The 14,888-nt window shown below is 47.8% G+C and overlaps 5 protein-coding genes across 5 annotated transcripts; 1 reads left to right on the top strand and 4 right to left on the bottom strand.

The window, feature by feature from the left end:
• Window positions 1-530: 530 nt before the first annotated feature.
• GGS25DRAFT_518932 (uncharacterized protein) lies at window positions 531-1,575 on the bottom strand (the record flags this gene model as incomplete). Its single annotated transcript, XM_049263619.1, has 3 exons — window positions 531-958; window positions 1,023-1,256; window positions 1,335-1,575. 3 exons carry the CDS (start codon window positions 1,573-1,575, stop codon window positions 531-533), a joined length of 903 nt encoding a protein of 300 aa, XP_049118405.1.
• Window positions 1,576-3,219: 1,644 nt separating this feature from the next.
• GGS25DRAFT_155900 (glycosyltransferase family 31 protein) lies at window positions 3,220-5,600 on the top strand. The gene is made up of 2 exons (XM_049256454.1): window positions 3,220-4,746; window positions 4,811-5,600. The coding sequence occupies exons 1-2, from the start codon at window positions 3,748-3,750 to the stop codon at window positions 5,144-5,146; spliced, it is 1,335 nt and encodes a 444-aa protein (XP_049118406.1). The 5' UTR covers window positions 3,220-3,747; the 3' UTR covers window positions 5,147-5,600.
• A 392-nt stretch (window positions 5,601-5,992) lies between these two features.
• Window positions 5,993-8,990, bottom strand: GGS25DRAFT_155956 (glycoside hydrolase family 2 protein). Its single transcript, XM_049256455.1, has 4 exons — window positions 8,755-8,990; window positions 7,713-8,665; window positions 7,232-7,654; window positions 5,993-7,162 (listed from the first exon to the last, which is right to left on the bottom strand). Exons 1-4 carry the CDS (start codon window positions 8,883-8,885, stop codon window positions 6,054-6,056), a joined length of 2,616 nt encoding a protein of 871 aa, XP_049118407.1. The 5' UTR covers window positions 8,886-8,990; the 3' UTR covers window positions 5,993-6,053.
• An 820-nt stretch (window positions 8,991-9,810) lies between these two features.
• GGS25DRAFT_518935 (GroES-like protein) lies at window positions 9,811-11,024 on the bottom strand (the record flags this gene model as incomplete). The annotated part of the gene is made up of 4 exons (XM_049263620.1): window positions 9,811-10,310; window positions 10,384-10,741; window positions 10,804-10,814; window positions 10,895-11,024. The coding sequence occupies 4 exons, from the start codon at window positions 11,022-11,024 to the stop codon at window positions 9,811-9,813; spliced, it is 999 nt and encodes a 332-aa protein (XP_049118408.1).
• Window positions 11,025-11,692: 668 nt separating this feature from the next.
• Window positions 11,693-14,808, bottom strand: GGS25DRAFT_479106 (fungal-specific transcription factor domain-containing protein). The gene has a single exon (XM_049259998.1). The coding sequence runs from the start codon at window positions 14,455-14,457 to the stop codon at window positions 12,115-12,117; it is 2,343 nt and encodes a 780-aa protein (XP_049118409.1). The 5' UTR covers window positions 14,458-14,808; the 3' UTR covers window positions 11,693-12,114.
• Window positions 14,809-14,888: the final 80 nt, after the last annotated feature.

Consider the following 14,888-nt stretch of genomic DNA (forward strand, 5'->3'; position numbering starts at 1 on the left):
GAGTTGTTTCATGAAGTGCTTGCTAACAATACCCATTGTCGGGTTACTATTGTTCTCCCCTTTTTGTTCCCCTTTTAACATGTGCCCATAGATCAAAGATTGAATATAGAACAAGGAGGAATTAAAGGGACCATAGTACATCGATTGTCTCACTTATCCAGTCACGCCCGCGTAGCTGTTAGATTCGAATGAGACTGTTTGTCAGTTCCCCCACGACTGAAATGGGCCACAGCAATTCTGACAAAGCAATCTATTATGCACCCCCCACAAGCTGCAGTGCGACAACAACCCAATCTCGGGAACGGGAGGGCTAAAACGCTTTCTTGTACGACTTAGGGCTGATAGGTAACATCCACCGGTCACCTCCCTACCAAGTACCAGGCCAATAAGCACATACGTGAGGCATTACCATGAAAAAGCTGGAATGGAATCTCTTCATCTATAAAATTCGGGTATATCGTATCTTCAAATGCTTAAATCATATCCTGGATATTCATTGCGCTTGGTAATCTGAGCTCGAAGCCCTTCCATCATCCCTGAAGCTCCGCAGCATGCTGGTTCGGTCTTGGCCGCCCACCCTCCGAGTACACTTCCGACGTGAATCCGTGCCCCTGTCCTGCATCTAACTCTGCGCCTCTCCCGGTCGCCTCCATTTCCGACGGCCCCATCGGTTTATAATACTCATATGGTTGGGGGGCAGGAGAGCCAACATAGGTCTGTGGCGTGGAGGGGAATGTTTGCGGTGTTTGCGAGTACGGCTCCATGTTATCGCCCGCCTGCGTTTTGCTGTTCTGCGATCGCCGGTACAGTATCACGCCCGCGACTAGGGCTGCGATGCCCACGGCACCGACGCCGACTCCTACGCCGAGACCAATTTTTCCACTTTGCGTCAGACCTGACTGCGACGTTCCGCTTTCGCTAGTCACAGACGCGCCTGCGGAAGTAGTCGTTGCCGCGTCTAAGATGCACGTTAGTTGAATCAGCCACCGTGGTTACCTAGTGATTAGACCGTTTGTACTAACCAGTCGTCGCTACGGGGGCTGAAGCAGATGTTGATATACGGGTTGCGCTTGCGGTGGCTGTGGATGAGGAGGTGACGGCTAAACCATCTATTAAAAAGGCCGCGCTTAAAAAGCCACCACTCTTCTGCGAATCTGTCGAGCCCGTTGCGTTGACTACTCGGAAACCGTATATTTCCGACGAGTTAGTCGAGTCGGTGGCTACCTCCCATTCATACCAGGTCTGTCCCAGGTTGGCTGTTGAGTTTCCGTTTAGCGATTGTCTCTCTTCCGAGACCTATAATAGAGCGTTGTTGTACAACCAACTTGACTCACATGCAAGCTGGATGGGCGAATTAAAGCTCCATCCGATGATTAACCAAAGGTTCGAGGTATCGTAAGTCGTATCCCAGCTAACGTTCATCGTCGACCCGACTCTGTATGTCGACTGCGACCCTCTCGGTTCGGTGAAGGAGCCATCGGCATACGTTAGAGCGGGCTCCCCTGGTCCTGGAAGATCTTGACCGAAAGCAACTGAGCTCAAAAAGATGAGGGTAGCCAACGGCCGAGACCACATCGCTATCGGAGTAACAGGCGAACGAACAGGCCAATATCGAGAGGAAATGGAATGATTATGACTATATATACTAGGTAGGTATACTGTATAAATCGACCGCGACACAAGCGGATAATAATGATGGTCAACAAACGAAAACTGACGAAAAAAAAAACCTGAAGGGTTCGGGTGCAGTGAATAGGTGGATAGGCTGGCAGGTACCACACTATGTAGTTATTGTGCTATGTAAATGGAACAGAGTTGGTAAAAGTTCCCGGCCCCAAGATCCTCTCGTCAGTCGTCATGCTACCTAGTAATTTACAGACTTCCAAGGTTCCAGCCGCACTCATGGGTGGGTTGAATTGGGACGTGCTAGCGCTTGATGTGCTCAATCTTACCTTGTGATAGGTTCGTTTGAGATATTATCTCATGGCCAAGTGTGAAGACCCTCCCATGCAACTAAATCCTACATCATCTGGCGGGAATTAGTAGCTAATTATTCCTAAAATACCCTACCTGCCCAGCCCAGTAGGGCTGGTAGGTGATATTGTGTTGGTATCGTATGAAGTACTTGTACGTTGCTGGCGGGCAATCACCCCATTGGAATCTTGAAGAGCCTTGGAGACTTTGGAGATTTCCCGCCCAAAGTTATATTTGGTGAGGATTTAACTACCTCGGTTTACTTAGTAATTCAGTAATCGTACCGATGAAAGGCATACACAGTAGCACTATGGACGGTCTGTCAATATTATTATTATCAGGGATCCATGTGTCTACAAGACTACAACTAACCTAACCTAGGGGTTGTCGGGGCTAAGCAGGCTGCAACAAAAGGAGCACCCTCCTTCGATTGGTCTAAGGCAGCAGCCAAATAGCATACGGCATAGTATGGAGGTTTGTTTACTTACCTAAATGCAGTAACTGTCTACCTAGCCAAGTGCTTACACTATTTAATAGTATATGTGAACAGGAGAATATGATTTCGCCCTTCTATGTTTCGAGCATCAATTGTATGTTGAATTTCCATTTTACCTATATATATGTCACTATAGGACTATAGGTTTTATATATGTAAGACCAACCTCAATGATTGAAGGAGCACATCGTAGCATCTACGATAAGTAATGTAGCGTGCCCACTGTATTATGTATGTACCTTCATGTATTTAGCCCCTGTTTAATCCACATCCATGGATATTTAATCTACATAACTATCTCTTACCAACAGAGTAGTAGTATAAATAGTCGTATCTTGTAAGGCGAATGATATGCCAATACCCTTGTGCCTTGTGGGTAAGTGTGGGTTATGTGTTACTAGGGCTGTTTGGAGACAAAACTAGCAGGTACCTTTAGTTAATGGTAGTACATACAACTTTTGAGTCAGGTACATGGATTTGGTATTTAGAAACGACACCATAGTTAATTATTAATTATTAATTAAACATCGACAGATCTTAACAACCTAATTATGTACATTATCTCTGATCATTCAAATTGATGTCTCTTCAATGATACTCAAACTCGTTTCGAACCATGCATATGTTGGATCTCAGCATCCAATCGAACCAAGTCCTATGCTAACTACCTACCTATATAACTAAGGCCTTCAAGGTGGCGATGCATACCTAATACCTACTCTACCTACATATGTAATTACTAATACTTGATATAATCTACACGCGTCTATGCGTAGTATACATATGTAGGCATGCAGGTTTTGTATTGTATCCAATTGTACCCCAAAGTTCCAACTTTTTGACCCCTGAATATACAATATACCTAATACTATTTATGGATTCCATAGAGGGGCTCATTCGCCCATTCTTCACCTTAGGCTAACCCCTACCCCAGCTACCTAATCTGTCCAACATGTGGTACATTGTGCATTGTGGGCAGTGCTTCTCAAATGGATGTGCTCTTTTTTTTTTTTTTTTTTTTTTCAATTCTTTTTTTTTCCTTTTGGTTACTTAATATTTGAGCTTTAGTGCGGCTACATACCTACCTTTAGTCTCATGAAGCAAGGCGCTTCAATATTCTTCCTTTCTTTGTTCTAACACGCGCGCGCGGCTGTTCGAAACGCCTGCTTGCATTTGCATGTTTTCGACTTTGACCCGCACTCGTTTAATTTCCTGTCGTTGGCTGCATAGTACCCCCTTCTTTCTCCCTGTACAACCACCGAGTCGATTCGTGTACCATGTTTTCTGCTCTGCCATCACTATTCTCGCGCTCCATAACTCGAGTGCTTGCTGTGGTCTTAGTATTCTTCCTTCTTCAGCAGTATCTCTACTTCCGCCACTCGGTCCCAGCTAGCCGGGACTATCTGAGCGGCCATACTCAATCCTCATGTGATTCACTGAAAGGGCTCGACGACGTGTTCGTCATCCTTCGGACAGGTTCCACTGAGGCTCCCAGGAAGCTGCCAGTTCACTTCACGACCACTTTGCGCTGCGTTCCCCACTATGGTCTCTACTCTGACTATGAAGAAGAAATTGACGGACATCATGTCTACAATACCTTAGACGAACTCGACCCCGAGCTGGTGGCCACACACCCCGATTTCGAATATTATCGCCGATTACAGGAAGGAGGCAGAGACGCCTTCACACCCGAGGAATTGGCACAATGGGCAGCTGCCAAGAACACGGATGGTGGCCGAGATAGCCCCTTTTGGAAATTGGACAAGTGGAAGTTCCTGCCTCTGGCCGAGAAGGCTCTCCGCCAGCGGCCTGAGGCGAAGTGGTATCTCTTCATCGAGTCGGATACCTATATACTGTGGCAAACGCTCTTGGAATGGCTGTCCTACTTCGATCCATCCAAACCTTACTACCTGGGCATGCAGATGCAGATAGGTGATATCATCTTCGCCTATGGCGGCGCAGGATTCATTCTCTCCAAACCAGCCTTGCAGACGCTTGTCGAACAGCGTAAAGCTAATGTGAAGATGTACGACGACTATACGGCTAGTCATTGGGCCGGTGACTGCATTTTGGGAAAGGCCTTGAGGGATTCAGGCATAAACCTCCTGTGGTCCTTCCCCACGCTCGTGGGCGACCAGCCCGCTGATATTGATTTCAACACCACGTTTGGAGGCGCAGACAAGCAACCCTGGTGTTTCTTTGCCGCAAGTTATCACCACCTTCCACCCGCTGAATATAGCAAATTTGCTGAGTTCGAAGCGATCTGGAACCAAGAGGTAAGTTCGTTCACATTCATAATATTCAGGAGAGCCCTTGCTGACGGAAAATAACCCTCACCAGAATGCTTTCCGCATGCGCCATCGAGATGTGTTCAGGTTCTATGACCTACCCCGTATATCATCTGAGGCTACTGATTGGGATAACCTATCCGACATGGAGCAGCCTGGGGTCGATTCTTTCGAGGCTTGTCGTAAGAACTGTGGGCGCCAACCCGACTGTATGCAGTTCTCTTTCTCGCAACAGTCTTGCAAGACATCCAAGGGGGTTATGCTTGGACACCAGGTGTCTGAGACCACCGGCGAACGAATAAAATCGGGCTGGATTATCGAACGAATGGAGGAGTATACTGAACGCATGGACGCGACATGCGGCAATAGAGATTGGATATTACCTTGAATACTTCCTAGGTTTCACTCACCACTGGCGTAAAATATATGTCGGTATCCCAGATCGCTATGTCTATCGCATCATCAGCCTGCAAAATACCACCTTGTTCTTGTGGAATTAGCGCCCAAATCTAGATTCTATGTCGAGACTAAGGTCAATGGGTTACGATGCACAACACTCTCCGCATAGCTACTCGAGCGACAACTCCATCGGAATTTGTCACAGGCTTCCCGGGACTGTGCATGGTGGCGCCGAACTCACGAGCCCGGACTCTCTCTTGTAAAGGATAAAACTAGCAGAGCCTCCGGCCTGTCACGTGTGAAGACGATCTTGCGAAGAATGAGGCGCCGTGTCTGGTTATTTCGCAAAGGCCCGACTTGAGCCACCATTGCAAAGGCTGCATAGGTATCAAGTCCCTCCCTCGTGTCCTAATCGACTAGGGAATGCAATGGCATCGATGACGCGGTAATGTCATATGAACACTTCTCGTATTTGTGGCGTTAGCAATTCCCAAAAGATAGTGTAGGGAGGTATATAGGGGAGGGAACACGACTTCATAGCCTACTGAGACGTACGATGCCCACATATGTATATAATGAAACCGTTACCAACCTGTACGTAGGTCTGGACTTCAAATTTGCAATGATCGCCCCTTGTACACTGGTATGGCACCGCGCCTAAATACTTCAATGCTTGTACTACTAGGCACGTGTGCACACGCCTCCGTAACGAGTGAATACCTAGGTAGATACCTACCTATTTATTCTAGGACAATACTTCCTATTTCATCGTGACATCTCAAAGCGTTCGTATAACAACCGTTGGCATAGTATTTACCTTTGGGTATAGTTAATCAATCCTCAACCACTAGATACCTACCTACCCATATGTAGGTAGGTAGATAGTCTATTAGTAATCATGTCAGCGTAAGCCCCCTTTCGCCAAATACTTTCATAGACCCCTCCGACGCTCCGATATAAGTGTAGCGTAGGGAGTCCAACTTAGTTCCCGTCACTTCAACAACCTTCTCTTCGCCCGGGACAAGATCAAAGCCATTGTCGCTGAACTTCGCCCCCCGAGTCTCTTCGAAAACAAATCCTTTTACAGGACGAGCTGCAGATACAACGACGGAGCTATCGGATAGCGCTCTCAACTCTACGCCCCGGTCTGAGAAATCTAAGTACTTCAACGGTTGTGGCCAAGCAATATCGGTTGAAATGACTTGGTCTTCTGTTTTCATAACAGCATAGATCACATAGGGGTCGTATTTCCCTAAATCGAAAGGCTGCGATGTATCAATAGACTGCTGGTCCGTAGCTGCTACCTCGACAGCATGGTTCTGAAAGACTTCCGTTGTGCTATTTGCCTGCGCAGTCGTTTTATCGAGCTTCAGAGAAGATCGCACGTCCTGGCCTGTGCGAATCGAGATGAACCGCACGGTTATGTCGACTTGGACGGGTTTTAGTCGGCTACTCACCACCCAAAGGTCGAATTTCGTATCACGAGCGGGGATAGTAGGATCAGCATGTCCCGCCGTCCACTCATGGTAGGTTCGTGATATTCCCACGTCTAGAGGCCTCAAAGCTCTCGCCATGGCATAAAACGCCGGTTTCTTGACGAGGTAGTAATCGACCACGGCCCAACTCATTGTCGGCCAACAGTCATTCAACTGCCACACTAATACGCCTCCACATTTTCGTGCCCCTGGCTTACCCCATTCACGGCGCCATGTCTTGTAGGCAAAGTGCATGGTCTCGGCTTGTACAATTTGCGTAAGATGTGTGTATGATGAGAGGTCATACTTCACTTGGAAGTTTTCTGCGACATAGGTAATCATCCGGCGTTCATGGTCGATGGCCTTATTGCGAAAATCCATCATCATCGAACCTGGATACCGTTGCTGCGGGTCTTTGATCATTCCACGTATTGTTTCGAGATGGGGGTATGCCTCCATACCGAACTCGCTAATAAACCTACCAGATAATTCATGGGTTTCTTGGTATCTGTTCATCGCACCATGCCATACTTTCTAATATTAGAGAGAGAGACGGAGGAAGGGAGGGAGAGTGAACGGCAAAATATTCTGCGACTTACTATTCCACTGATGGATATCTCCAACTGTCTTGTCCGTAGTGGGCTTCCCATCTCCCCATGGGCTGCTTGGATGGTATGCTACTAAGGGATCCTCTTCCTTGACGATTTTCGGCAGCAAGTACTCGTACAGATATCTCGCGGGAAAACTCGACTTCAACCACGATTGGGGATCTTTGTCCCCTGCATAGTCATAATGAAGATGATAGCGCTCTTGAACTTGATAGTCCTCATTATTCCCTGCCCATATGACCATACAAGGGTGAGATCTCAATCGCCGCACATTCTGTCTTGCTTCTTGTTCGACAGATTCCAGGTACGAGTGATACGTTGGGTAGCTGGCACATGCAAATTGAAAGTCGTGCCACACGAGGACCCCAAATTCATCGCAGGCGTCGAAAAAGGCATCATCTTCATAAATTCCACCTATAGTATTATTAGTACGCACTTGTATATTCCGATTGTAGTTGTATTGGCAACCAACCACCCCAGACTCTAATCATAGTCTGGTTCCCCTCAACTAAAAGGCGGATCCAATCACGGTATCTTTCAGGGGAAATTTGAGATAGAAAACTGTCAGCTGGAATCCAGCAGGAGCCGCCAGAGAAAATGTCGTATCCATTGATTCGGAAGTAGAAGGACTTTCCAAACCCATCCTTCTCTTGAATTAATTCACTGCGTCTAAACCCGATGAGCTTAGTTTTACGGTCACCTGGCTTGAGGGTTGCGTTCAGTTCGTAGCGGGATTGAAGCCCGTGCCCGAATGGATACCACAATTCTGGATAATCCACCTGGAATTCTCCTATCCCTAATCCGTCAGAGTTGACAAGATATTCTTTCTCCCAAATCACCTTGCCCCTTAATGAGAGTGATATGCTGACCGGCGTAGATGTTGTACCGGCGACTTGAGCGTAGATACGGCCTGAACACGTCTTCAAGTCCTCACTGATTTCGTATTGAATCCATATATCATCAATTCTGGAAACATACTGCTCGAGGTAGACAGGTCGCCATGGTCCGGCCGTCATCAGAATAGGACCCCAATCCCAACCCCAATTGTATTGGGCTTTCCTCACTGGAACTCTGCCGACTTCTGTTTGACGTACGTAAAACGTATGCTCATTGCTGTGCTCTTTCACCAGCTCCCTACCGCGCAGCAAGGCTGATTGAAAGATGATTTCGAGTAAGTTATCCTCTTGAAGCAAATTTGAAATGTCTTTTCGATGTGATAAGAACATATTATCCGATTTGAGGATTTCTTTCCCATTGAGGAGAATAGTTGTAAAGGTATCTAGGCCCTCGAACACGATGTCGGTAATACTCGATGGGCTTGCTGTGAATCCAACGGGCTTCTTGAAATGGACCCTGTACGTCCAGTCTTTCTCGGCAATCCATTGCACAGCCAGCTCGTTGAGATCAACGAATGGGTCTGGGATCCTGCTGGAAAGTAAGCCCTTGACTTCACCTTAAGTTAAGCTCTGATGTAGCTGAGGGTTGTCTAGAAAGAAAGGGGGCCTTTTCTTTACTTCTTGTTCGCGAGGAGATCAAGATGGACTTGAGTTGGAACGTTGTGGACGGGTAGCCAGTCATCGACTGATGTGCTATCGGCTGGCCGAACGGACCATCCATCGTTTAAGTTGTGTCTTATGAGAGCCATTTTCAAACGGTATGCAATTTAGTCCGAAATTGACAGATGCGCATGATTGTCTGGTAGAACGCAAGTTACTGTTATGTATGTACTATCTACCAGGCACAACTCGGTGAACTTGGATGTTGATGAGTTAGGGTAATGAACTCGACTCTACCTGACAACTTGAAGTATATGTACCTAATGCTGTTTCCGGTATACGGAAGATTGAAGTTTAAACCTTGGTGCGGGGAGATACCTGGGTTAGCATTTACTACCCTACCTACCCTAGGGGCAGGTAAATAGTTGATGTATCCATCGCATTCAACCGCATCAGGGTTTCACGATGTTACATAGTCACTGGTACTTACCTAACCTACACAAGAGGGGAGGTACATACATGTATGTAGGAAAAAAGCTAGAAAAATGAGGTTTCTATTATGTACCCTAGGCACATAGTAAGAGCACTGAGGGTAGTTATCCAATTACCCACTTGATCGTACCTCCTCTCATGCTCCCGCTGTGGCTCGAGCTACGATTTGATTGGCTGGCATATTAATCAAGCTCTTTTACCATCAAATCCCACCATGGTTGAATGCTAACAGGGTAGGTACGTGTGGGGCCATGTGCATAATTCTTAAACTTAATCTACCTAACCTAGGTACATAGATACCTATAGGTCATCTTGGAAACTAACTGATCTTTGATTGATCGTAAACTTACTCATCGTAATAACTACCTGGACGGCAGCGGCTTATTTGTGGCATACTTGTCAAATAATCCGGGATGCGAATAATTTTAAGCATCCAAGAGTCACCCCTGCTCCTATAAGAGAATGACAACCTCGAACAATCTAATACCTAGGTCTATGATCACCACCCATATCAACGCGAACCCCCCTTTTGCCCCTAGTGGCCCTACATGTAAACACCTCTCGTCAAGCCTCAATTTACAGTTACACCGCCGTAAGCACCGCCCTAAGATGCACCTCCCCACGCCTCAACCTCCCAACCGCCTCCCTAATCCCCTCCTCCGTCAGCGGGAAAACCTCCGTCACAGGCCTGATGCCGTGCAGCGCCGCGAACGCGAGCATCTCGCGATGCAGGTTCCTCGGCGCGACGAGGGACCCGCGCACGGCGATGCCCTGGAGCACGAGGGGCATGTACGGGATCTCGAAGTTGCCCTCGGCGACGGAGAGCGGCGCGATGACGGACCTGGGAGCCATGATCGGCAGGATCTGCTCCCAGTCCGGCTGCGCGGACGTCGTCACGAGGAGCCGGTTGATCGGCGACGAAACGCGCAGCGTCTTTTGCCCCCGGGTCGCTACGAACTCGTGCGCGCCGAGCTTCAGGGCCTCGTCACGCTTGCTGTCGGAGCTCGACAGGACGATGACGCGGTTCCCCATCTTGGCGGCAAATTGGATTGCTAGGTGGCCGAGGCCGCCTAGTCCCATGACTGTGGCATACGGCGTTAACAAGCAGCATATAACATGTAGATAGGTAGGTAGGTAGGTAGGTAGGAGACTAACCACCAATCGTTTCAGTAGGCCCGCCCTCCGGAGCCCGTAGAACGGAAAATACGGTAGCCCCCGCGCATTGCAAAGGGGCCGCGTCGACGTCGCTCATGCCCTCCGGGATCTGGTGCAAGAAAGATTCGCGCATGATGGCGTGGGAGGCAAAGCTGCCCTGGTCGACGTTGGGAGAGCCGTAGATGGCGCGGTTTAAGCAATACGTCTCGTTGCCTGTGAGACATTGGTGGCAGTTACCACAGCTATCATGCTCGTACCCAAAGCCGACGCGGTCGCCTTTCTTCAGGAACTTGGAGTCCGGGCCGACGGCCTCGACGATGCCAACTCCTTCGTGGCCAAGGACCATGTCTTGGTCCAGCTATCGCTTTGTGTCAGCTACATAAATCTGGAGGGGGGTTTGTAAGTGAGGTTCCTACTAACATAGTGAAGATCTATTTTGAAACTGGTTAGCCACTGAAGGTTTTCGAGATAGTAATGACATATAGGTACTAGGTATGGACGGAGTACTTACCGGTACCACACAATCCCGACGCCGTGATTCTTACCAATACTTTATCACCCCTCAACTGATCTGGTCTGGGAGAAGAGCTCTCCACCACCATGCCGCCCTTCGATCCCTTGAAGACTGTAAAGGAAGCCATCAGATCGTTGTTTAGGGGGTTCTAAGTAATCGCAAGGTAGGAATTGTAGGTAGTGAAATAATTTCAATTTTTAAGACTTTCGTATTCGTTGTACATATGAACTTATGTGTTGATGCTGGATCCGATCTCACATTCCAACTAACATCTTTCAAAGTTATATCTACATCTTTATATACTCGACACGATCCTCCAGTAGGTATTCATGCAAAGCATGCCCATTGAAGCCAATATCTCATCACAGTCCTGTCTCACTAATCAAACCTTGAACTCCTTTTGCTCCAAAGCCTCATATGGCCATATCGAAGCAATCCACGAGTAGAGTCCGGCATCGAGTGACGCAATGTGCTACTTTGATAGTTTTATATTTCAAATCTGGAGGCATGTGAGTGGCACGGAATATTATCGGGCTTGCCTCCGGCTATTTTGCCATCGTTGCAATTGTAATCAGACAGGCACATATCTAGATCTCGCCGGCGGGGATTGGTTGGATCCGGGGATACTGACTCGGAGTCTCGCTCGTTTACTAAGCGTAAGCAACCAACGGGATCTCTGTGGGGGATACGGCACCTAACTGCACACTCCGGTTTCTCCTTTTGCATAAATGCGACAATTGTCTACTACTACTAGGTACATAGGCACTATGCATTCAATCACTCCAGACTCTAGAGTTTGATAGATACCTATGGGCGATGCTAATTCGTAATGCCTAAGCTAATACGTAGGTATGTAGGTACATAGATGTAGATGAGATTCTCAATTGGTATGAATGTATCAAAAATATCAATGTGTTCTAGACGTATACCCAAGTTAATATTGTCAACCGGTATTTTGATCCCCCGCCCTGAACTCCAGAGCTGTCTTTGCTCTGAAGGCCCATAGGGCAATTTTGTTGAGAGTCTAGTTATACAAGCAACATTGAAAGCAAACAAAACCGACCGCCATATCAGTTTTCCTATCTTACGCCTAAAATTCCCCAGAACACCACGAAATCTGCATGCATATCGCCAATACCCAAAAAAGAAATAAAAGAAAGTCCTCCCAAGAAACGATTAAATCAGATTTTAAATGCTTACCCTAGAATCTTGTCGAGTCATAGTGGCTGCTGCGGAAATGTCCATTGGTTTGCGAAATCATTGTTCATGTTCATATTCATATTCGGCCACATTAACAGGCCGAAATCTTGCGTGTCAACAGAAAACGCCATATCCATCGGGTCTGCAAACATTCCCTGCATTGGCATGATGGTCTCATCACCAAAACCCCAAGTGTCTGCTGGTGTTCGTGGTGCAGTGCCACTGCTATTAGTAACAGTCTCGTCATCTGAAGCCCCCCAAGTACTTGCAGCTTGTGGCACACCCTCTACACCCTGTGGTGAGTCTGGCTTGCCTGGTGACTGCTTGGTTAGCATGTCGGCTTTAGCACCAAGGTCACGCGCAATAGCGGCCGCACTGGCCGCAGTGGTGAGACTCCTGCCGAAAACATCAAAGACGGTGACGGAGAGATCAATGGAATCCCTTGCCTTAGGTGCTGAGGGGTGTTGCGGATAGGCGATGACAAATCCAATAAGCGACATGGTTGCGTTCCACTGCCACTGAAATGCTTCATGCCAACCAATGAGAATGGATGTCGACGTGAGTACTTGGTGCATCATGCGCGTTAGCGCGATGGCGTGGGCGGCGCATTTTGCAGCTGTCTTATCTGCTAGGGGAGTAGGTGCCGTTGATGTCGGGGCGAAACGGATAAAGGGGCGGAACAGATTTATGCATAAATTATGATACATAAGCTCTAATAGTAAACGTTGTCGCTGTAGCCATAGTGGTGCGAATTGTTCGATGTCGAGTGAAGAAAAGTCGGTGGAAAACGGAACACTGTGATCGCAGCGTTTTGTTTTGAGAGCATCCGGTACGCCCTTTATCCAATGATCTAGCTTGCCAGCGAAAGAGCCCAGGTACTCTGCATGAGACTCGATTATATTAGAGCCGTCATCTGAGGGCTGGTCATCGAATACACTATTCGTACCCAGCTGCTTCTTATAAAACGCTGTATAAGCCGTTCGCACCGTCAAGAAAAGTTTGATCGTCTGAAGATTGAAGGTCAACCAGGTAGCATCATCTCCGAGCGGGGCAAAGACAGAACCCGATAACACTGCATTTTCTCGGTCGTCTCCGGGGAGGCTACATGTGGTATCGGAATGGTCTAGTAAGAAGGGACGGCCTAGCTTCATACTGATCTTACTATCCGATATATAAAGTGCCCACCACAAGCGCTTTCGCATTTCCCTTTCTCGCTGTGGCATCTCCTCGGGCGGTTCTAGATGAAGACCAAGCATATAAGCCGTTCGCACAGCGAGCGTACACGTGCTGTCAGACATGTTCTGGAAAGAACCCCAGCAAAGGTATACAGTGCACAGGATGTGGCATTGTAGGGTCAAGATGGTAGGGCTTTCTAGCTCGTTCGTCAATAACCTTTGACAGCGTTGGTAGTGCCAGCGGCCGGCGATGGTGGCATCGATATTGTCCATGTTAGGACATGTTGTACTGTTTCCCGCATGCCCAGACCCCGCTTGTAATGACATGCCATGCTGCATGCTCAATGCGATGACAATGTCGACAAGCGCGGAGGGCTTTCTCTCGCTGCCCGGTGCAGTCCATAGCGATTGATAATGCTCTTTGAATGCGACCTCGTCAAGGACCGGAAGTGAGGTGTGGAAAGATTGCCAGAAAAGACTGATGAAATACTCTTCTTGTGTTGGAGTTAGATAATCGCCTGTAGTGGCTGGGTCCCCTCCCGTTGGAGGAGTCGGTCGATGGCCCTGTTCTTTCGAGGTAGATTGTGTTGGTCCGTCAAATAGTTTATTCGACGTGACGGGAAGCATACGATTGATCGAATAAGTTTGTCGAAGGGATACGTTTAGGAATGTGTTTACGCGCCTGATGAAGTAGAATAATGACGATGGACCGTACCAGGTCTCTTGCTGGGAACGTGCAGTACGGATGTGTATTCCTTCCCGCAACCTCTTTTTGTCCGTGTTACTTCCATTGCCACTTGAACTTCCCGGCCTTGAAGACCTAGACGAGGCCAGGCTAGATGGTGTGGTGTGAGGAGTGTCGAGTCCAATATCTGGTTTCTGTGTCTTGCGCTCTTCCTGGAGCGCTTGCTCTAATTCTTTTATTCGGGTTTCTAACTGTTCGATTTTTCGGTATGCGTGAGGAAGCGTACGTACTTCGATTACGCCTTGGTTGCATTGCCCTTTTCTCTTTCGACAGTTGGAACACGGGAGGTTATTGTCACATTTGATGCGGTGCATACGACACCAGTCACAGGCCCTCGCTACCTGACTCCGTTTCTGTCGAGGTTTGGCGGCTTGGGGAGCATCTGTAGCCGCGTTCGACTCGGATGCGCCTGAAGAAGTCCCAACAAATGTGGTATACATTTCTAATGGGTGTGAAGATTGGTATAGCTAAGATGTTAGTAGACAGGCAAGGTGCATGTGGCTGTTAAATGCGACCATTAAAACGGTGGCCAGGAAGCGAAGTGAAGGAGTGGAGCATCTGTGATTGCCATTTCGGTCTGAATGTAGTTTAGTGACGATGTGATACCCTACATAGTATAGGTAAGAAGGCGATATTTATTTTCAAGGGAGGCAAGACACTTCTGGATTGGATTTTCAGGAAGAAATATCAACTAGCCTAGGTAGAGCAAGGTGGAGCTACCTAAGGTTAGTAACCTCCAGTAACCTCCTGTAACCTCCTGTAACCTGGAGGGAGGAGAAGTGAAAATGCTGGAGTTATTTGTGCAATTATTATACTAGCGTACCTACCCTGGATATCAGTACCTAACTACATGGTACTATGATGTATCAAT

The sequence above is a fragment of the Hypoxylon fragiforme genome (genome assembly GCF_022984875.1).
Source record: "Hypoxylon fragiforme strain CBS 206.31 chromosome Unknown GGS25scaffold_3, whole genome shotgun sequence".
In the NCBI taxonomy this organism is placed as follows: Eukaryota; Fungi; Ascomycota; class Sordariomycetes; order Xylariales; family Hypoxylaceae; genus Hypoxylon; species Hypoxylon fragiforme.